This window comes from Aulonocara stuartgranti, assembly GCF_965226115.1.
Source record: "Aulonocara stuartgranti genome assembly, chromosome: 12".
Classification (NCBI taxonomy): domain Eukaryota; kingdom Metazoa; phylum Chordata; class Actinopteri; order Cichliformes; family Cichlidae; genus Aulonocara; species Aulonocara stuartgranti.
In genome coordinates, this window is record NC_138948.1 from 26,659,431 (window position 1) to 26,683,392 (window position 23,962).

General features: G+C 40.6%; 2 protein-coding genes across 7 annotated transcripts in view; both read left to right on the forward strand.

Moving 5' to 3' along the window:
• syn1 (synapsin I) overlaps positions 1 to 11,141 on the forward strand; it is a 63,280-nt gene extending 52,139 nt beyond the window's left edge. For 3 of the 6 annotated variants that reach the window (XM_082555866.1, XM_082555867.1, XM_082555865.1), the window contains exons 2-15: positions 2,963 to 3,256; positions 3,553 to 4,037; positions 4,704 to 4,761; positions 5,134 to 5,225; positions 5,391 to 5,547; positions 5,646 to 5,735; positions 6,256 to 6,318; positions 6,406 to 6,548; positions 6,638 to 6,712; positions 6,803 to 6,905; positions 6,986 to 7,129; positions 8,381 to 8,450; positions 8,534 to 9,023; positions 10,952 to 11,141. In XM_082555866.1, coding sequence (XP_082411992.1) covers positions 3,691 to 4,037; positions 4,704 to 4,761; positions 5,134 to 5,225; positions 5,391 to 5,547; positions 5,646 to 5,735; positions 6,256 to 6,318; positions 6,406 to 6,548; positions 6,638 to 6,712; positions 6,803 to 6,905; positions 6,986 to 7,129; positions 8,381 to 8,450; positions 8,534 to 9,023; positions 10,952 to 11,087 — 1,968 coding nt within the window. In that variant the 5' untranslated portion in view covers positions 2,963 to 3,256; positions 3,553 to 3,690 and the 3' untranslated portion in view covers positions 11,088 to 11,141. The other 3 variants (XM_082555868.1, XM_082555869.1, XM_082555870.1) reach the window with 3 other exon arrangements.
• Positions 11,142 to 11,241: 100 nt separating this feature from the next.
• unm_hu7912 (un-named hu7912) overlaps positions 11,242 to 23,962 on the forward strand; it is a 32,882-nt gene continuing 20,161 nt past the window's right edge. Inside the window, exon 1 of the mRNA XM_082555858.1 lies at positions 11,242 to 22,171. The gene's annotated coding sequence lies outside the window, so the exon portion shown is untranslated. The remainder of the gene's footprint in view (positions 22,172 to 23,962) is intronic.

The following is a 23,962-nucleotide window of genomic DNA, read 5'->3' on the forward strand; positions in this document are numbered from 1 at the left end:
GCTGCTGCCATGAAAAAAAAAAAATCTTCTGAGAGTGTAATGCGAGTCTGACGACATGTAGAAGGCCTCGGAGGCAGCTCACTTAGATACGTGACAGTTCTAATGAAAAAGGGGGGAAATCATTATTAATGTCATTGTTTTAAGGTGTATCTGTAAAACTTATTGAGAAATACCATTTTGTGCTGTCTGGACTTTGTTGATATACAAGTGGGAGATTTCTACTTGTGAGTTTTACCCTAACAGGTTGGTGAATTTTGTTTAACGTGATAAAAAGCTACTCTTTTAGAAGTCCCACTGTTCATACGTGCATGGAAAATATTAGGTTTAATTTAAGCTCAACAGTGCCCCCTTATGTCGTACAAAGCAATAGCACGGTCAGGGGTAGGAAAATAACTTGTGGGGGGGAAAATGCAGTTTAACGTTTTAAAAATGAAATGAATGTGGTTATAAATCTGCAAGTGGCCAGGGAAGCTGTAGAAGTTCTAGTTTTGCAACGATTGTCCAGCGGCAATCAAGGCATTTTGGCTTGCTGTACTAACAAAAACTTATTCTACAATTTCAGTACAGCCACAAAGAATCTGGGTTTAGTTTTATACTAAACAGAAATTAAATACTGCTACTAGTTTTGATTCTATAAACATGATAAAGGGCTTCACACTCTTAATCAGCTGATAACATATAGTCACTGGGGTAATGTAATGCTTACACATCAGAAACGGTAATTGCTCAAGAGGATGTTCTAGGAAGTCTTGACTCACCCCTCAGTTCTTTATATTTTGCTAGGGAAACAAGATTTATTGCTATATGGAAACATACAGTATAAAGAACAAAAACATAGTTTATACAATTCTAATAAGCTTAAAAGTCAATATTTGCTATGACCACTTTTATTCTTTAACACAGCCTGAACTCACTTAGGTACGTTTTCTCATCATTTCTTTAAGAAGTCTTCAGGAATAATTCTCCAGACTTCCTGAAATATATTCAAAGCTCTTCTTTGGATGTTTCTGTCTCTTGTTCTAATCTCTGTAGAGATGATCTCACACTCCTTCAATAATGTTGAATTCCAATTCATGACTGATGTGTTTTTCTACTCAGGTATGAATTTACTGTACTGGCAGTGAGCTGGAGATCAGTGTCATGCTGACAAATGAAGCTGCTGCCAATCAGATAATTTCCAGATGGTGGATCCAGATCTCACTTTTCCTTCTTGTTCATATTTTCCTAAATTTTGACAAGATCTTTAACACTTCTGCATTTCAGCAGCTTCAGACCACGACAGAGCCTCCACTGTGTTTTACAAATGGCTGTAGATACTTGCTTTACCTCTCTCCTGACCTCCTCTGAACATGTTGATGATGATTTGAACCAAAACCTAAATTTTCTAATTAAGACCTGTTGATTTTCAGTCCAGTTCTAGTGTAGTTTTGTGTACCGCAGCCTTCCCCCCCTGTTTCCCTTCCTTAAGAACGGCTTCTTTACAGCCACCCTTAAGCAGAGGCCATTTCTGATGAGGCTTCAGCAAACAGAACGATCACTGAAGTTCCAGATGCATGCCTCAGGACCTCCGCCAGTTCTTTGCTGGATTTTAAAGGAAGACTTCTTAAAGCCATGACCTTTAAATGCCCATCTGCTGCAGATAGTAGTTTAGGCCTGTGACTTCTTTTTATCCCCTGTTTGTTCAGTTTCCATCTGATTTTTTTAAGCACACACAGCATACCATGATCTCTCTTTTGGAATAAACACATTTACAGAGAAAAACATAAAGGTAGGGCATTCATTAAGTTAGAAAGTAGCCTCATCACTTTGGGTAAAAGTTGAAATAATTATTTTCTGTTAGCCTAGCCAAACTTGCAACACTAATCTATATTTTAATTTAGTGAGGAGACTCCACTCCACTGGTGACTGCAAGCAAGAAAACACCCGAGGAAAACACCAATAAATAAATGACGCCGTCAATAACTATCATAAACCTCCTTGTATGATCCATGATAAAGCAGCTGTGTGCGACACACCACAGAGCACAAAGAGCATTCCCCTTTCTGAATAATCGAAAGTGTGTACTGATGGTTACCTGACAGATGCATTGCCTGGGCATGCCTTCATGGTGGGCAGGATAATGACAGAAAAAAGGGGCACAGAAAAAAGAAAGGCAAGCTAGAGAGCGATTGCTTCTCTGGTTTGTGAACTAAAGTAATCGAGCCACTTTCTATGAAATCACACAAATTCTAATGTAATAAAACTAAAATCCATCCACTGAAAAATAAATGTAAACTAATGATACATTAATAGGCAGTTCACTATTCCCAACTCTTAAGATCGGAGCTATAGCGGTATTTTTTACTAGCAAGCAATAGGCTATTTATTATCTCTAAAATGCATTAATGATTTAGATAAGAAATGCACCCGGCTCTAGGCCTCTATCCGTGTCTCTGTAGTTTCTGCCATATGGTACAGTTTCCATAGAGCAACCCATGGCTCCCAGGGGGGTGGGCTCCGAGTATCACTAACAGACGGCGCATCCCTCACTGTCTGTATTGACTCAGTTGAAAATCAAAAGTAACACCCTGTTTCAGCAGGCCTGACAACCCAGCAGTTGGTGTGCCGCTGCTGCTTTATTGGAGCCAGCAGGATGCCCGAATGAAATCAACACCCAGAGGTATTGTAGCCAACAGCAGGATCATGTCCAACAGCGAGCGACGCCCCTGCTTCTCCGCTCTCATCAGCACCACCCTGATACCCCCATCATGGAGCTTGTCAAGTTACAAGAATACTGACGAGAACAATGCCGGAAGTTCAGCAACGCTAATAAGACTCAACAAAACAACAGCTCGCCACTTATGCGGTTTTAGCTGTGGCTGCTATTTTTACTTCTTTAGTTTAACTATGTCCAAACTCTGACGTCAATAAAAAATCAGCCCTAGATATGCATAGACTTTTCTTTCTTTCTTTCCCCCCAAAGAGACACCGGAAGTGTGGATATCACCCTGCTGCAACTTGACGACCGCGCAGCTCCTCTCTCCCTCAGGATGACTGGGAGTGACGCAGGGCAGACGGAAAAAACTGGGGCTTGATGAGAAGGACGGCGGTGATGCAGGAAGGGCTGTAGCTTTATTTATTTCAGCCTGATGCCTGACTTGCCTGCACGGAGGATATGAGAGTCACCCATATGAGAGCTTTTCTGTGACAGACAGGAGGTAATAACGAGGAATCATCAAGTCATCCTTGGGGCAGACCAGTTTGGATACACTCCCAGGTAGGCTTCATCATGCCCGGTTGTGGCTGTTACTACAGGCTGCTGAAGTGCTAGGTGGCTTTCTGGAAACAGGATACATGTTAAAAAATGTCAATAAATTTATATTTTTATTTGCGTCAGTCTTTACACGGAGACTGATAATTGGCTTGCACAATTTGCTAAGGTGAAGTAGGGCTGATTTCTTCTTGCATCTTAGCAAATTCTTTAAGCTACACCGTCACGACTCATCGCCACTGTTATGATCAGATAGTCGAGCTTCTCCTTCTATATTAACACGGGACCTGTTTTCTCTGTAGGTAACATCGGGTCCTGTTCCTGCACATGGGAAAGTAGCCTAGTCATTCATTTCCCCACTGAACACCGAGTTGTAAGTCGCATTCAGTGTATTTGGACCCCCACATCCTCCTCCTTCGTCATTTCAACAAATATCCACCATGAACTACCTGCGACGACGACTCTCGGACAGCAATTTCATGTCCAACCTACCCAATGGCTACATGACCGACCTCCAACGCCCCGATGCGCCGCAGCAGAGCCCCGCAGTGTCGCCCGGGCCGGCAGAGAGGCGCCAGTCCACCAGTCAGCAGCAGCAGCCGCAGCAGCAGCAACAGCAGCAGTCTGGAGGTGGAGGTGGAGGTGGAGGCTTCTTCTCATCCATTTCCAACGCCGTCAAACAGACCACAGCTGCTGCGGCTGCGACCTTATCGGAGGCAGCGGACCGAGCAGGTGTCTCCAGCAGCGCTAAGATCCTCCTGGTCATCGACGACCAGCAGACCGACTGGTAAGAGCAGTGCGCATTGGCAGCGCGCTGCCTCGTCTAGACAGCAAAAGTGTGCCAGACCGTGGGTTGCGGTGGCCTAACTCCTAGAAGGTCATATGATTCATCCGGTGTTGAGAGGTATCCTTCCATCACGTGAAACAACCGGTGGGAGGTTTTGTGCGCCGAAACTGTGCCATGGCAAAGGCGCAACAGACCGAAGGCAGAGAAGCCATTTTCATTTGACGATCAGCTTGTTTTTTCTTCTTGTGATCGATTCGTGTTGCATTCTGCTGATAATCTGAAATTACGCAAGTGCACTATGCGTTCATGGCCGCCATGAATATGGAGATTACCTATTTGTCAAATGAAGCGGCTGTAAGTGCAGAAGAAAAACGATTTCAGCAGACAGTCGAGCTTCTTTTCCGCGCGCATTATGCAATAGTGATAGCAAACTAAGAAATTTGCTATTATCGAGACAGGATTGATATTCACAATAAACGGAAGCTGACCTGTCCTGATGCAACACCAGTAGTTTTATTTATACATCCATATTTATATATATATTCTCTAAATTTCAAAATTTGCCAAAATAATGGCAAATATTAAATATAGAAAGGCAAAATTTTAAAATCACATCCATATATCAACTTTTTGATGTAATCATTTAACTTCTTGCTTTAAAATCAGGGTGAAGGTCTTCAGAGGAAGAAAGGTCCATGGGGAATTTGACATCAAGGTGGAACAGGTAAGTTTTGCTTTGTGATGCAGACTTGTAGATTGTCTAGGCCAATAGCAGACCAATAATCTATTTGTGAGGAGAAATGTGCAGCCTTATATTTATTACTACAGTTTCACTCAGTGGTCTTTCATGATGTAATCCACTAAGCAGCATTTTAACAGAAGAGAAGCCCATAAACATTTTAAAATCTTCTTTGCCTAAGGCATTTTCTTCTCCTACATTTCTTTCTTATGTGGCCTCAAAACAGGAAGGATGAATTTCACACAGAGCCTGATATTCTTTAATTGTGTCTTGTTCTGCTTGACCGCTGGCTCCAATCATCACCGCTGTGATTTCTGAAGTGTTTATTAGGGTTTGACCTTGATACTGTCCTTTCAGGCAGAGTTCTCTGAGATCAACCTGGTGGCCAATGCCACAGGTACCTACAATGTGAACATTGATGCAATTAGGAGTGGCCATAAAGTTACAAAGTAAGTTCTCTGCAAAATTTTTCTTTTTAGAAAAAAAATTGCAGCGCTGGTAAAACTACGAGTTTCTGCTGAAACGTTCACTGTGCCCCAAATGGAATGAATCATCAAACTGATTTGTTGTTTTTTTAGTGCTGTTAAATATTTTGCTCATGTCCCCTGAACCAGATCCTTTAAGCCAGACTTTGTGCTGATCAGACAGCATGCGTTCAGCATGGACAAGAATGGAGACCATCGTAATATAGTGATTGGATTGCAGTACGCTGGACTGCCAAGTGTGAACTCTTTGCACTCGGTCTACAATTTCTGCGACAAACCGTGGGTGGTGAGTAGGATTTAATTAAGGCATTCATTTAAAGCCAGCACACACTTAGTTGAGTGACATAGACATACTACGCAGCAGCATCTTTCTGTACGTTTCAGTTTGCTCAAATGTCTAGGCTTCACAAGCAGCTTGGCTCAGAGGAGTTCCCACTGATTGAGCAGGTTTACTATCCAAACCACAAGGAAATGGTGAGTTTTTGCCCTATGTCCTTCTCCTCTTCCTTTTCATTTGTTTTCATGGCTACTCTCTTCAAATAACAAGGACCTAGACCCATACACACACACACACACACACACACACACACACACACACACACACACACACACACACACACCCTCTGCATGGGTCACATGTCAGGGGTGTAATTTACCTCCATGTCAATATTCAATCTTATGTAGCAGCTGAGAGCACTCACATTTTCTAAGCATCGACTTTTTTTTTTTGTAATTGGTAGATGGTGAGTGTTTGATTTCTTGAGTTCCAAGTTAGTGTTGCTACAGTTAAACTGAGACGGGTTGGTGCAGAGCAGTTTAATTCCTCCCTGCTGTCACAGCCTGACAGTACTGGGCTGGCTTTCAGGCCATCAGTACCAATCGTAATATCTGCCCCGATCAGAACTGATATAATAATTGGTGTTTTAATCACTGGGGCACTACGAGAAAGTTCATTTATAAGAAATCTGAGCATGTTTTAATGTTCTTTTTGCAGATTACCTCCCCTCAATTTCCTGTAGTGGTAAAGATGGGCCATGCTCACTCAGGGATGGGAAAGGTAAATCTAGAGTTCTTAAGTATTTTCTCAGGTCCACGTGAACACACTGATGTCACTATATTAATATTTTCACTCTTGCTGCTTTAGGTGAAAGTGGACAATCAGTATGATTTTCAAGATATTGCTAGTGTTGTGGCACTGACCAAGACCTACGCCACATCTGAGCCATTTATTGATGCAAAGTATGATGTGCGCATTCAGAAGATCGGCAACAATTACAAGGCTTACATGTGAGTGAAACTTCCTCTCAGGTTCATGCATGAAAATAAAAACAGTGAAAATGGTTAGAATAGAGTTAAGTCTTTATTTTAATTAACAGGCGAACATCAATTTCTGGCAACTGGAAAACCAATACTGGTTCATCTATGCTTGAGCAAGTGGCCATGTCAGACAAGTAAGAGCGCAGAGTTGAAAATGAAATAAAACTGTAAATCAAATTGTATCGCACTGCACTATAATAGGTCTGATTAATGTGTCACGGCAGGTACAGAATGTGGGTGGATTCTTGTTCCGATATCTTTGGAGGGTTGGACATCTGTGCTGTGGAGGCTCTACATGGTAAAGATGGCAAGGACTACATCATAGAGGTACTACGTGACAATGATATCAATGTTTTCTATGATCTTAAGGGGAGTCCACTAATTATATCAAGTTGTGGTCTTTTAAGGTTGATGACTGTTCGATGCCACTGATTGGGGACCAGCAGGACGAGGATCGCGTTCATATTGCAGAACTAGTGGTTTCTAAAATGAACCAGACTGTTCCACGTACTTCAAGCTCTTCCACAGTCCGTACAGGACAGCCAGCACAGGTGCTCAAACAACAGACATGCTTTCCTTGCTCCAGCACACCCTAACTTTTCCTTATCTTCCACACTTTTAGTAGTAACACACTGTAAGTACAGTTAGATCCATAAATATTAGGACAGAGACACTTTTTCTTGTCATTTTGGTTCTGTAGACTACCAAAATGAATTTTAAGTTCCATGTCTTTCAGCTTTAATTCGGCAGGTTGAACAAAAAGATTGCATTCAAAAAATTGCACACCCAAGGCAACAAACTGCCTCTGATGTGTTTTACGGATGGTGCGGTGTGCTTTAGATCTTGAGCTGCTCCACGGCTTCGCCATACTTTTCCTTGTCATCCTTCAGGTAGAGGTTGATCTTGGTTTCATTTGTCCAAAGATTGTTTTTACAAAACTGAAAACTGGATGGCTTTTTTCGATGTCTTTTTAGCAAAGTCCAGCCTAGCCTTTCTGTTCTTGAGGCTTATAAGTGTCTTGCATCTTGCAGAGAACCCTAACCCTCTTTTTCGCAGCCTAAGGATGGCTTGTTTCACCTGCATGAAAAGCCCCCTTGACCGCATATTGTGTGTTCGCAGTAAAATCTTCCAAATGCAAGTGACACGCCTCAAATGAACTTCTAAACCCTTCATCCAATCTGAATGTGAATACCCTGAAATAAAAGCTGAGAGTCTACACATTATGTCCATTATATAACTATAATATAACCTGTGAAAGTGTTCAAATATATATATGGACCTAACTGTATATTAGTGGGCATAAAAATATGAAAGAAACAATTAAAACAAGACTCAGTGAGCTTCAAGTCAACAGGATCTGCATTATATTTTCTTTAATCTTTTTAAAAACACATGTTGTGTTTCTAAGAAAAGTAGTGGGCCAAGCATGGATCCCTGGGGTACTCTAAATCTGAGATGGTCACATCAGAGAGACAATCAAATAACAACTTTAAACAGACCACACTGTGATTTACTTTGCCTGAAATGACTTGAATGGTGTGGAAGGATTCAGTGTAGGGTTAAGAGGAGTTTCTGGTTATGAGGTAAGTTAGAACGTAGATTTCCGTCAGAATTCTAAATGTGGCTTAAAATGTTATGAATGTTGTGATTAAGAGATTTGCTAGATCATGCTGTGGAAGAAAAATCTTCGGAACAAATTAAGAGACATTTAAAATATTTATACATTATCATTTTCTCTGCTTAGCCATCTAATGAATGTCATTTTTGCTTTGTATTGATATTTTCCCCTTGTTAACTTGTAGAAAGCAGTTTCTCCTCAGCCAGTCTCACAACCGAGAGTCCCGCAGTCTCAACAGCGTCCTTCACCACAGGGTAAGAACTGGACTTTTAGGGTCTTGAAAAATATTTCAGAATTTGAATGTGATTCGTCTCCTTCTTTTGTTTATCTCCGATAGGTGGTCCTCAGCAAAGCCCTCCATCTCAGCAGCGTCCACAACCTCAAGGCCAACCTCCTGTACAGACCCAACAATCTGCTGCCAGCCCTGCCACTGGTGACCCCAGTAACCAGACTAAGGCAAGCCAAGGGCCTGCGACTCAAGGTCAGAGACCTACGTCTGGTCAGGGCTCTCCTCAGCGAAGCCAAGGAGGATCCCCTCAAGCTCAGAGGCAGCAGTCTGTATCGCAGCAGAAACCATCTGCAGGCCAAAAACCTCCACCACAGCAGAGGCCTGCCATGCCCCCTAGACAGCAGTCACAGGGAGGGACACAGCAACAGAGGGCTCCCGGCCAACAAGGACGCCCTGGAGCACCCACCACCCAGCAGCCACGTCCTGCCGCTCAGGGTCAGGGGGGCCCAGGAGGACGACCTCCTCTGCAACAGAAGCCTCAGCCTCCACAGAAGCCTAGTCAGGACAGCCCGGCTATGGGCGGCTCTCCACAACTAAAGTAAGTAGCTGTGAATGATAAATGGGATCGGTTTCACCTCATCCTTCAAGCAGAAGATCCCTTCTTATTGCCTGCACTGTGACATGCATGCCACATGGGAAATCTATTTAATGACAAATGAGCCACCCGAATGTGCATGGTTTATTGATTTTTACACTTTTCAGCCCTTCAGCAGCACTTTCACGTAACATAACATTTCAAAGTCTGTGCAGAGCGCCTGATACGTTAAAACAACAAGCGGAAGCCGTAATGAAGCTACATATTGTGATATTTAAAGATCCCTTTAATGTAAATAAACTTTTGAACCTTGTTTACATATCTAGATTGTTGTGAAACTTATGAAACTAATGCCATCGACTGGCAGTGAGGCTACACATGTTCATCAGATATTTTAACATTATTAAACATAACTCATTGTGTGATAGCATACTTAGTTCAAAGCACAGCTTGTCTATTTCAGGTCAGTGTGAGAGCCTGCTGGTGCTGAGCGTCTCTCCTCTGCTTTCTGATTCACCGTGAGTTCGAGTCTCCTCTGCTCCTTCTTTACTCCGTGTAAGACACACATGGAGTGGAGCAGACACATGCCGAGTGGAGGAAAGGAGAGATAAGTGGAGATAATATTACTAGACTTAATGACGTACCTCCAAGTGCAATAAAACCTCTAGGGTTTCCAAGACAAGACCATCAGGTCTAAGTTAATCCCACTGCAAGGCCTTAGTATCATGGAGTTTTTGAGTATCCATCTATCCATTTTCTTACACTTATCGCCGGGCGGTTTGGGGGAAGCCTTCCTTCTTCCCAGCTACCTTCTCCAGATTATCTTGTAGAATACTGAGGTGTGCCTCCGGGGCCTCCTCCCTGTAGGGCATACCCAGAACTCGTCACCCAGGAGACACCCAGGAGGCATCAGTGTCAGATGCCCAACCCACCTCACTTGGCTCCTTTCGGTGTGGAATAGTTGCAGCTCCACTCTGAGATGCTCCTGAATAGCTAAACTCCTCACTCTGTTGCTAAGGGGGAGGCCAGTTACCTTTGGAAAAAGCTCATTTTGCCCCTTGTATCAGCATCTCATTCTTTGATTACTACCCCAAACTAGTGACGATGGGTAAGCGAATGGGCATAGATCAACTGGTAAATTGACAGCATCGCAGTGGAGCGCAGTGTTTGAATCACCGCAGATGCTGTAAGGGCCTCGGGGTGAAATTTTACATTTCTTAATTTAAAAAAAAAAAAAACTGGACACATGTAATCACATATTGCCGTTTTGCCGTCAGGTGTTCAGACAATTTATTTATTTATACAGTAAGCAAAATCATTCACGCCTTAATTTAACTGGGTTAGCCATGATTCGGTAGTCTCTGCCTGCTTTAGCTTCTTTACTTCTTGCTTCTGCTGAAAGTAGGAAGTGCGCTCTGCAGTGTGTCACTCTTTCCTCTTATGAGAAGCACAGTGAGCCTCCACAGCAGTACTGACAGCTGCGCCTATCCAGCTGCAATGTTCCATCGGTGCCACACAGGACACCTTATATCGGGTTGACGTTGCTGCGTGAACAGAATGTAACCTAAATAATTCACAAAATTAGGAATACATAATCCTGATTTTGGATTTAATACTTGAGCTTCTTTATGCTCTCCTGACAATGAGACATAAACCCTCTTATTGTCAGTCGCATACAAAAACATGCATCACTTTGCTTTCCAGAAAAGTCATTCAATATCCATATCATATTCAAAGCTAACTTGAAATGATAAGGTAATACTGAATGACCCGAGGAAAGGAATGCGCTTTATCATTGTTTACTGAGCCTTTTCTCTCATTTCTCTCCCTCTCTCTGTCTTGCCTTGCGCCAGTCTTTTCATTCCATGGGTTTGCTGCATGACTTTAATAGCCTCTTCCTCTCCTCTATTGCCATTTTCCTCTCTTTATAGCAAGTCCCAGTCTCTTACCAATACCTTCAACATTCCAGAAACCCCAGCGCCACGAGCCAGCCTTAGCCAGGACGAAGTGAAGGCCGAAACCATACGCAATCTACGCAAATCTTTTGCCAGTCTCTTCTCAGACTGAGACAGCATAAGCCCCTCTTCCCTCTCCTCCTGAAAGAAAAAGAGACAGGCAAACTGAAGGACAGACCCCTTCTTCCCCCTCCGAACAAGGACCAACCGGATGCCGTCTTTAATTCATGTACACTGAGCCTGATGTGAAAATGTACACACTTGATAGCCACTGCCTACATGGTTTAACTCTTTTAAAACGAACAAAAAGTAGAATACAGTTAGGCACTGATGTCTTAAACATTCCCTGCCTTGCCTCGAGCTTAAGTAATCATACTCAAAACTGTTTGTACTCCACACTGAAGCCTGTATATGCATGAATACGAAACAAAACAATATTGCTCTCACTTGTTTGTTTGTGCTGTAAATTCATCGTGGCCGTTATGTTCAAGTAACTTGAGGCGCTGTATTAAAGTTATTGGGGAAGGGAAGATAGCCAAATATTTTATTTTAAATAAAAAAGCAGCACCTAGTTTATTATCTCTTCTTATCTAAAAATAGTATATTTGTGTCATAGTAAAAACAGTGAAAATGTAGCTAACCCCTAATTTTGAATAAAGAGCTGTCAAACTGACTTAAAGCCACTAAACAATCTCCATGTATCCCCAATAAAAACAAAGCTACACCACTATTTCACACTTCTACTCCTTGCAAAATTAACAACAACATCCTCCCTGCTTTCCTGATTCCCTAATTATTTTTTGTATGGCGCCCAAATGACTACAGCTGCACAAAAAGGATGTCCAGTGTTTGCAAATGCTAGATCTGTTCAAGCTGTAGATCGCTCATGGTGATGTCTTAGCTGCATGTCAACAGGAGGCAATGGTTGCATTTCCCAACCCCTGACTTTGGCGCTTGTAACTGTGTTGTCACATGTAGTTAAATTAGCTAGTATTAGAGTAGTTGGTGTCGTGAGTATGTCGTGGCTCCCGATTTTCTTCGTTTTTTTTTTTGTTGCAGAAGAACAAAAGCCCAGCAGCTCTCTAACTTGAAAGCATGCCTTACACAGACAAGAGCGTCAAATCAAATGGAGCTGTCTCAGGGATGTCCAGTTGATTGTGACACTTGTGTGTGGGTGAGGGTCTTCCATTGCAGTCTTATAGTGGTTGTTTACAAAAAAAAAGAAGGAAAAGCATGCATTTTAATGAGCTAGAATGTTTTATTATTTCAAACACATTTGCACACAGAGTATATCTTGCAAAATTATACTTGAATACAATGGTTTTCAGGTTTATTCATCTGCCACTTGACAAAGCAGGGTTCCTGCTTTGGGGTGCTGCCATGTCTGTAACAGGCATGGTACAGTGGGATCCAGTGTAGACAGGGTTGGCGACTGTTCAGGTACAGTTAGTGAAAAATATCGTTACTTACAGTTTATTTTCCTCAATTTTCAAAGCAATGTGACAAGAAAAAAACTGCTAACCAACTACTGAGTTTAATGGATGTACAATAGGTTTTAGGAGGTCTTAGCAGTAGGTCAGCATAAGATGCACTCCAAAGCACACACAGCCAAGGAATGTTACGTTTGTGAAATTCATTTGTACCACGTAGAAAGGTAAAACGGTGACAAGTTTTAGGAATGCCAACTGCACGATGCTTCTCTGCAGTTGATTTCACAATTCTGCCACGCATCTTTTGCACCGACAAAACTTTCTTTGATCACGTCTCTGAAAATCCAAGCTGTCACTGAAGAATGTTTTCTTCTCCAGGCACTATAAATGTCTTCCAGAAGGAGTGCTATAGATTCATATGGTGATATAGTATGGCAATATCACGCTTTTAGAGAAGACCCAATAGTGAAAAGTCTAAGTGAGTCCTGGTCCCCCTGCAGATTCTCCATGTTGCCTGTGTTTTTCTGTTTATGTAGCCACAGTGACCCCTTGTGTTCAATGGTGCATAAACGTGTGAATGTTGTTTTGTAACCTGGTCAAACCAAATAGATGTTGTGCAAAGCTCTGAGTGATCCAGATTGTCACTTTCCTCCCCTGCTGCTATTTGTGCTTGCTGATATTCTGTGTGTCTCTAAACTTTATAGTTTATCTGGGAAAATAGTTTACTTACTTTTTCCTTTTGTACATGCACAATTTTCTTGTGAATGGCACTGCTATATGGTGCTTGTTATGTTATGCATAAGTAATGGAGGGCTTCATTTTTACATTTTACAGTTACTCAGTGTCAGTACGTAACTGTCAGATTCATAATGGCACAGCCGAGAATAAGTAAGAGAGGAGTAATTTTCACACTGAGTGTGTAATTTATGAAAATGAGCCATCACATTTAGCACTGATGGTTATCTTTGAAAAACCGTGCCGTCCTTTCACTCAGAGGTGTCTTGGCCAAACTGAGAAACACCATTTGCCACGAGCCCTCTGGAGCCTGACAGGATGAGCCGCGACGGCAATGCAAAGAAGTCATTTTGATATATATTTTTTTTTATATTTTATTTTTAAGGGTTTACATTATTTATGGTTGATATATCTGACTGTGAATGTACATTGTCTTCTTTCTTAGAGCTCCTTTTATTGTTTTTTAATTCCACCGTATAATCATTGTGAAACGGTAAAATCCTTACAAGTTTGAGTGAAATTGATTGTCAGTTGATGCCTGCCAGAGTTCAAAATGTACATCATAGATGTAAGTGCAAAAATCAAAAAGCTGAGGGGTTTTTTTGTTAATCAAAAATAAGATACTGCATAATATAAATCATGGTGGATTATTGAAATAAATGTAATAAAAATGATATTGATGTTATATGCAATGTAGCTATATTATGTGAAAATGAGTATGTTATTACAACATGCACATGTCCAATAAAACCTATGACAAATAATGACTGGTTTATTTGAGAAAAGTAAAGTAAAGTAGGTTTTAAAAGATGCTGACACAGCTGCTGAATAACTGTAACAACACCAGTTAGTCTAAATGATTAATGCAGAACTGTTGAGTAACATTCATATTCAAATTTCTTTTCATTTTGCTGTCCTTGATGATCAGAGACATCATTGGTTTTTCAGTTTGTTTTTCACACTTTTGTTAACATTTATTTTTATACCGTAGCTTACTTTATCCATCAGGTTGAAAATTACATGGTTGCATTTTATTTTATTTTCGTTTTTCAGTTATAAAGAAAAAAAATTAAAGGATATATATAATAGTAATTCATAGACTTTAGGTATTTATATTAAATGGGTACAGTGCATAGTATTCGGTTGTGAATGACTTTAATATTAGGCAAAGTATTGTTTATACTCTGCATTGCTGTAAGCTAGCGTCTAAAAATACGGTGGCCCTGAGAGGTCAAATGCACTGCAACTAAAGATACCACCAGCAAACCTAACCCTTAGCCCCCCAAAAACACAGCCCACAAAAGTAAGTTGAACAAAAACAAAAAAACAAACAAACAACATAGCAAAACATAAAAACAACATAAGTGTTTTGGGGAAGATAATAATGCGATGGACCAGCAACAAAAGTGACAGAAGCCAAAATGTGCGAAGAACTGCACCGAGGGGACTCATCTGTGTTATGAGTTAGAAAAAGATTCAGGTAATCTGTGTTTTAATCACATGATTCATACAATACTGTAGATACATGTTTGCTATTAGCTGTTTACTGCTAGCTTGTCCCTGCCGCAGCTGTTCCGTCACGTTATTGTCTCCCCATGAACACTTGCCGCCTGTTTTTTAAAGCGTTTTCTACTTCCATTGTGTGTGTGTTATATTTTTTTCGATCTAGTTCAATTTTGTTTCATTCTACTTATGTTGTGTTTTGTGTGCTTTTGAAGGATTTTTTTATTTGCTGGTGTTTTGTTAAATTGCAGTGTGTTTGACCTCTATAAAGAAATGTCTTTTAAGAATGTCCTATAGTTTGACAGTATTTTTCAACATAAAACATACTAATGTGGCCACAAGGTGGTGTGGGCCTACAGTCTCACTTCTGTAAGCACACAAACACCACATTCTACCATATTACAATGTAACATGTTTATTTGGCCATTACAAATGACTTATAATACAGTATATGCATTCCTTTTCCATTGAAAGTGTTAATTTATATTAAAAAAAACATCCTTTTTAAGTAAGTAAAAGCATCCTGAGTGCTACAGAACAGAGCCCTGGGATTTTGTATGTATTACTATTCAGTCATTCAGTCATTATGATTCATCATTGTATTAGCAATTATGTTAACATTGCTGAAAAACAAAGTTTTTCTTGATGCTCAAATTTTAATCGTACGACTTTAAGTCACATAGAAAAACGGAAATCAAAGCCCGCACACTACCAAACAAAACTAAACTGGCATCCCTTCTTTGTAGAACAGAGACCCATTCATGGTGTTTGAGTAAAAACACAACTATTATGTTCCCAAATTTTGGGGCTTTCACTCGGGCTTAAAATCTGAATGCACCAGCTGCAGCTGAGAGAGGCTCGATACTATTAAGCACCCCCTCTAATGTGAAGAGGGATGTGTTTCATTGCCTTGTCTTGTACAACTCAGTGAGTGCATCTACAGCTGAAAGAACTACATTAAAATTAGATTTTCCTTTCCCTCATCTGTCTGTGCAAATGTTTTGGCAGGTAGGTTTTATGCAATGAGAGAGAGGGAGAGCGTTCAATTTTAATCACCAGATTGATTCTTTTATTTCTTCCTTGAAAGTTTTCATTGCAGACAAAAGTGTCTGGAGTGCAAAATCCAATTTGCAGGCAGGATGTTTTATAGCTGCTCGCTCATGAAAGGTCACCGTGGTTTTTAAAGCTCTATCTGCTTTGCTTGCAGTTCTTATCTGGCTGCCCGGTGGCTGTTCCTTCCTGACAAATCTAGGTCTCGTTTGCAGGTAAAATGCTCATCTGATCAGGAAAGAAAATCTAATAAATTTTAAAAAATATATACATTTTTAATGCGTCATGAAATGTGTTGTGCATGGAATGAACTAAAGAAGTAAAGGAACAAATGACAGAGTCCTTTGATAAAACCCAGAAAAAAAGATGGAGGGGTGGGGGTGTGACAAGCCCAAAATAAATGTGACATCATTTAATTTACATTTATCACAGACTAGAGACATAGAGGGGTAAAATTTATGTAGCATGACCTTAGAATAATGAAAACAGTGAATCACTTTAAACTGAATTAACCAGTGGCTGCTGTATTATTGAACAACTCTTAATATAAGACTTTGCAATCCTTCACATTTCATTCTTTTCTCAAGCCTCCATAAAAGATAAAAGCATGAAATATGAATCACAAATATGAACTTTGTTTGGTACTAGAAAAAACACTAGTACCACAGCTTCATTCACAAAATGAAAAGTATATAACAGAGTAAGTTGCGTATCCACACCTTGTATCAAAAGTGTTGTCTAGCAATGGTGTGGTAAGTAATCAAACTACAAGAGAATTTATCAAATGTATATTTAATTTGAATAAGAATCTAGTGAACTTCTGAGATCATAACTATTACTTACCAATTGTAAGACATTAAGAGAGCAACAGCGAGTGACGCATGTTTTTTTCACCGGCTGTATTTCAGGCTGGGGGGGTGGGCTGACTTACTCATGGTCTGGAGAGCCAAATTATATCAATTATTCACTAAGGTAACAAGCAAATCACTGGCATACAGCATAATACGACAACCTGATGCTCTTACATAATCTTGTCTGTGAAGGTTCTCAGTCATCCAGGTCATCGTAGTCAAAGGAGCTTGCAAAGAAAAGCGTCTGGACTTCTTTAAGTTACTTGAAGACGTTTCACCTCTCATTCTCGGAGACGTTTCACCTCTCATCCGAGAAGCTTCTCGGATGAGAGGTGAAACGTCTTCAAGTAACTTAAAGAAGTCCAGACGCTTTTCTTTGCAAGCTCCTTTGACTTACATAATCTTATTTGTTATAACAGAAGATTTAGCATAGTGATGGATCATTTCATTCCCATCCACCAAAATAAATCCAAACCTCTTTGGGAGTTTTCAGTAAAATAGGCCATTCAGTGAAATCAAATGCTTTGTGGGTATCTAGTCAAAGTACAGCATATTCAGGCTTTGAAAGAGTACATAATTTGTTGCTTAAAGCTACTTTTATCTAAAAAACTAGGTGGAATGTAGCCGGTTGTTACTGGACAGAGTTGATCATGGCCTGGAAAATCCTTTCTCAAGAAACAACAGAAACTTTGATGGTCGTTCTCTTTTCTCATGTAGTCCAGTTGTTGTGCAGTCATCCTAATGTAGCATTCATGACTTTGCTGCTCACAAATAAAGCATTCAAGGCTATTGCCAGCAGTACTCTCGTTCCTTTACAGACAAGGGAGAAGACAAAAGGGGAGGGAGGCCACACTTCTCTGAGGGAGGATATTTCTAGAGCTGACCCATTTAAACAGCCCAGAGAAGCTGCAAAGCACAGGTGCATCTGCATTGGTTAGAACCAGAATGTGTAATTACATACATTAAAAATGCTGTTTATTCACAAACTGAAGCAAGTGTCAAAGCTGATTTTGCACACGTCATTTGATAGGCTTACTAAGCAGGATTTGAATAGAAACAGTTTGAGACACCGGGCTCAAATAACAAGTAATAGATTCAGTACAAAATGCATACAGCAAATGTCCTCAGTCATTCTTTTATGAGGGAAAAAAGAAAAGAAAATGTGGTGTCAGTTTAGGATTTGAATGCGTTATTCAGCACTCAAATGGGAAACAGTGGCTGATGATTATACGTAATCTACAGCCTCGCACAATTAGTGCAACCCAGTACTACTTTGCATTGTACTGATGTGGGGTAGAGGGTGAATGACATCCATATTTAGAAGGTCCTCATTGATTCTTCCTAACAGAGGCACAAAAGATTTGTTGTCTGTCCTGTCTTGAATAGCTGGACCTTAATGACAGTTCTGCATCATAAAACCGCCTGCTGACCTTAATCACCATTTGGAAATCTCTTGAAACTCTGAGCTAACAGTTTGCATTCGGTTTCTGCAGGTTGCATGAAAATCTCTGAGTCAGGTTATCAGGCGCTTTTGCATGGAAACACGCTGTTTCTATGCAAGGCCTGAATGTGTTTTCCCTTAAAAAAACACACACACACATGACTTGGATGATTTCTTAGCCAAAATGGCAGATGATGAAGGATGAGTGAGGAGTGTGCTATGAAGATTTAATTAAATCTCACCATGGGATGTCTTAGTGTGACTCCAGAGGCAAGGACAGAGGAGTTTGTGTTTGCTCAGTGCAACTGTGAATAACATCTACACTATTCTTACTTTGACCTACATGTACTGAGAGGAGGATCTGAGAATATGCCCACATGAGTGCAGGTCTTTCATCACGTCTTATTTTTACCAGGAGGCTGCCAGAGGGGTCTCCTTATAGCGAACCTTATTTTAACTTTAAGCTGTCAATCTCTGCTGGAGATAATCTGGGATGTAAGAGGCATCCGCGTCGCATCTCTCTACCAAATGTACAGTCGACATAAAGCTGCGCTGCCAAATCCCGGCTGTGGTGCATTTGCAGATTGTTGCAGGGTTACAAGCACATTTTCACCTCAGTTTATCTTAAAATTATGACATAGATTTTGATCGTCTCTGTGGAAGACTCCCAACAGCACTTTTCTTCATTCCCTTTGAAATGAATTCAGTCTCTTTTGCTCCTACTCAGTGTGCGTTACCATGGATACTGCTCCCAAATGGTTTGGCTTGTACATGAATTTGTTTATAAGTGTTACTTGGAGTGGATTGTTCTTTTTCTGTGCAGCCAGGGTAAACATAGTTTCCTAATTAAGCACAGGACAAGTGCACGTAATTCCATTGTTATTACTGTATTCTCTTCTGTGGGACTAAACTAATAATTTGCTGTTTGCTTCAGGGAGTGATCAGGAAATTACTTAATTTTTGCAACTTCTGTAACGTGAAGCATGAGCTACCCGCCGACACCAAGTGCCTGCGGCAGTTCTTCTCTCTGCGATCTTCTGCATATGATTTAATCTGATTCACTTTGAATCAAAACTCTGTGGATTGTACAGCATCCTACTGAGCCAAAGGAGCATCCAAACACCACACATAGCTGCTTCTAAATCCTAATGGAGCATGCTGCCTGAGAGGCGAACACCCTGTATGGATTTGCACAACTGTAAATGATGTCTGGGGTAAGAAGGCTGAAGAGAGAGGGCTGAGTGGTTTAATTTCTTGAGGACTTAATCTGGGTTTTGGAATTAAGGGAAGACTGGAAGCATCTCCCAGTGAAGCTTCAGATTTATCACTGCCACACTTCACTCTCTGAATATAAGTCCACTGAATTAAAATCAGCTAGGGATGCCCCTACAGAAGTAAACAATAAATGTGAGGTTTAAAAATAAAATATCAAGTAAATAATGCATATATGAAAATATTGTAAGTAACTGAGGGATTATTCTTTTTATGTTCTTTTGTACATATATGGTTACAGACGCTTGTTGCCTTCATGCACTTTTATTTGGAGTTTCATTTATTTTCTTAAAAAAAGACAACACACGATAGACAAAAATCCACATTTTTTTTGCTGGTAGGGTTATTACTGATATATATTTTGTAATTTAGATATTGGGAAAATATCTTTAACATAAACTCTTTGGACCACAGTGTGAAAATCTGATAACATGACTGCCCTAATGATGATATTTCTGAAGGAACTGAAGTACTCACCACATTCAGTCACAAACAGACCCAACAGGTCTAATTCTGGCTCTGTAAAATATTCAGCACTGCAGTGGATGGTTAATATCCCTAGCGACCCTGGTGATTTCCCTGGGGTTTCTTCTTTTAACATGGCTGCCTTACCATGTCAGTCTAATGTGTTTTTCTTGTTTTGTCAGACATATAATTACAGGCCAGAAAAGAAGCTCAGTTCCTTTCTATTAGCCTGCCACGGTCGGAGCTGGAATTTGTAAGTGATGGGGTCTGACTGTGTGTGTGCACCTCCACATCTCTTATGTAATTTCCTCCAATGGGAACATGGAGATGAGAACTAAAAGTTTGCAGAGTCACTTAATCTTCCATAGAGTTAACTAGAGAGAGCTGCAGAGCTGAAGGGTGTTTACCGTATTGAAACAACCTTCAAGTATTGAAGCTTGTTTAAGCAGTCGAAGCAGAGTGAAGCAGTGATCTGCGGTGATGTAAGCCTGACGGATCCCTGTCAGAGAAGTCTCTAATCAACAGAAAGCCACTTATTTCCTCTCTGTTAGAGTCTACAAGGTGCCTAAGACACCTGCTATCACCAAGCTGACAGACACTTATGCATGGTAACCAACAGCTGACACAAACTGATGCCAGTGTACTCTGAGAGAGAGAGAGAGAGAGAGAGAGTGACTCACACATACTCGGATAGATCCCACTCTCAGGAATGCTGGATGCCACAATGTGAGATCCACTGTATTCTGAATCATATCTCGTACACGTGGTATCTCACAGATGGAGTCCCAGTTAGATGTGTGTTTTGTAACCAGTGAGCAGGCAGGAAAAGAGATAATAAGAAGAAGAAAAGTGGTCATACTCCAGTGTGCTCAAGCAGAAAGCTGCTTCTCCTGTAACAAAATGAGATCTGTCAGAGGTAAGTATTATTGCATTCTTCTGCCTGATCAGCACAGTTTGTCTGTAGTGATTTCTATCTGCTGTGAGAGTGCTTCAGTAAGCAGTTCTGCTGCGCCAGTCACATGCTTTGGGCTGGGGCTCAAAGCCAGCTGTCCCCATCATCAGTTCAGACAATGCAGAAGATGTGGCGACGTGAGACTTTGGGGCAGATGCGAGTAGCAGTGGGCGGGCTAAGAAAAGCGTGACTAATCCAATTCAATTCAATTTTATTTATACAGCGCCAAATCACAATAACAGTTGGCTCAAGACACTTTATATTGTTAGGTCAAACATTGAAACAACTCACTATGAACAAGCACTTTGAGGGGTCCCGAAAAGCGCTATATAAATGCAATCCATTATTATTATTATTATTACTTTGGCAACAGTGGGAAGGAAAAACTCCCTTTTAACAGGAAGAACACATAGGGGTGAGTGAAGAAGAAACACTCAGAGCATCATGGGAAGCCACCAGCAGACTAAGATTTATTCGAGTGTAACTAAGTGAGGATTCAGGGTAGGGCTGCTCAATTAATCGAATTTTAATCACGATTACGATCTGGGCTTTCAACGATCATTAAAAATGACTGAGCCGATTATTAGCCCCTCCCTCATGCTTTACTCTCGCGCTGCTCCGTGTTCGAAATCCAGCGCACCTCTCTGCATTTCGAACATGTGTCACAACAATTAAGAGCAGCGGTCCCCAACCCCCGGGCCTTGGACCGGTACTGGTCCGTGAGTCGTTTGGTACCGGGCCGCGAGAGTTGAGGCTCAGGTGTGAAATGTATGATTTTCAGGGTTATTTTGTTATCGTTTTGATTGTTAACTCGGTTCTCCTTGGTCTTTTCATGTGTGTTATGAATAAATCTTCTTTTTTTTTCAGTACTGGTACTAGTTTTATTTTGTTGTATTTATCTGCGATACCTTAAAGGCCGGTCCGTGAAAATATTGTCGGGCATAAACCGGTCCGTGGCGCCAAAAAAGTTTGGAGACCGCTGATTAAGAGGACCCAAGGGAAGCTCGGAAAGCTAAGCAGAAGTTATTTGGAGAGGAGAGTGACTGCCATTGGTTGAAAAGAGAGGTAAAAAAAAAAAACTTCAGTGGTGCTGCACACTATTTTATATTACTTTTTAAAGTCATTATTCAATACATTGTTATTGTTAACCCTTTAAAGCCGGTCAGAGCAGCATGCTCTGTTTTGTGTAACTATTTTTAAATCCCTGTAGAACCTGAACCGCGTAAGCTAGCGCAATAATTTTTTTTGCATATGAAACCAGAGGAGTTGTACTTACATCTTATGCCATCAGCTTGTCCTCGGTCACGGTTTCCTTCCACATAAAGCTTTGCAAAAATTGCATAAAAAGCGCTTGCAGGAACAAAAACATAATATTCCAGAAACATGCTTTGCTGATCCGATCAGCTGTTCGTAACACTTCCCACAGTGAAACAGACGTCAGCACGAACTATCCGGTTGTTCAGTGATGACACGACGAATCCTACTTCCGGGTCTAAGGTAGTCTGCGTTTAATATGGCTTTTGTGTTGTTAACATGTTTAATGTTATGTATTTTCTTCTATTTGATCTCAAAAAGCTCCTAAAAAAGTCAGTGATCACTGTTGACCTCCCTCGGCTTTTATTACCGCTAATCATTTATTTAAGCTCAGTTTTTAAAACCTTAGGATGTAACTACAGCCCAGCCCATGCAGCAGTATATGAATGACTAACCTCGTATTGTATGGATGGATTATCTCAGTTGTTCTCCTGGCTGAAGTTTGGTCCTTTTACAGCATCCTGCCATGCGATTACATTTGTTCCTGACCACCGAGAACACTCACGGTAACTTTTATCGAGTGGAAAAAAAGTTAGCTTGTTTATATTATGCTAACATAGCTGTGTCGCTAGCGGTCACGTAGCACATCATTATATACCAGCTAGCCCAACTTCAGTAACCCTACAAACGTCACTGCTGTTTAGTTTTCTGTCTTCATTTATGCTGGAAGTGATAACAGAGCTGTACGTTTTAATTTGTTTCCAAAACCCCGCAGTCAGGACATGCTATATTGTATTTAGATAGAAGCTAGCGAGCTAACTCCCTGCTAACTTCTAACTCCGTTAAATGTCATAAATTCCGTTTTCATGGATGCCTGGATGTTAAACTCAATTGTTACACCTGGTAGAGCAGAACGCTGATCGTTTTATTAAAGATGAAAGACTTTAGACAGTTTTTCAACTCTCAGTAATGCCATAGTGATCGTTTCATATATGGACCTGCACCAGAGTTTAGACCCAGACACGGCTAGTGACGTCAGACTGAACAACCGGATCGCATGTCCGCCATTTCCTGCCAGAAACCGGAAGTGACATCATTTTCGCGGAAAATGTAGTTTTTTACTTGTAGGCCTTATACCAGTGTTTTTATAAGTCATGTTTGACTTTTCTGAATAATTTCTGGGATGCTTAGAACTCGAATTGCACTGCTGGAAATAGGTTATTTTGATGCACATGCTGTTTTCTTTGCAAATTTGCATCATAGGCTTGTTTTTTCGTTTTTCCTGCAGTGTATATAAAAATTGCTGTATCTCCAAAATAAAACTATGAAGACACTCAAAATACATTTCCTGTTGTTGTAAACTATTTTTTGAAACTTTTTTGTATTTAAAGTTTTGAGGGATAAACCTCTTAAATTTCTCCAAGTAGAAATATATGTAAAAAAAACCCCCAAAAAGGTTTTCAATTTTTTTGTAGTTTATTGCACTTTTTTGCAATTAATGTAGTTACTATGGACTCAATGCATACATATTATTAAAATATGGGCTATAACAGTTGTATAGCAACTTGAAATGCTCCCACAAATGGCACTACAACATGTAAAAAAATAATGTAAGCTCTGGCGGACTTGGTTCTATAGTAGGTCTTAAAGGGTTAAATAAATATCGTCAAATAATCGAGATCTCAATTTCAGTGAAAATAATCGTGATTATCATTTTTGCCATAATCGAGCAGCCCTAATTCAGGGTCACCTGATCCATGGTGTGTTTCATGGTGTGATCAGTCCTTCTTAATGATTAACACCTTGAAAACCAAGGACATGGTTATTGATTTCAGGAAGTCATCCCCTCATCCTGCGCTTACAGTGGTAAATGGTGCAGCCATCGAAATGGTGGATAGTTACAAGTATTTGGGAGTTGTTCTTGATAAGACCCTGTCCTTTGAGTCACATCTTGCTGCTACAGTGAAAAAGGCCCAACAAAGACTATACTTTTTAAGGAGGTTGAGAGGTTTTAATGTTTCATCTGAAATGATG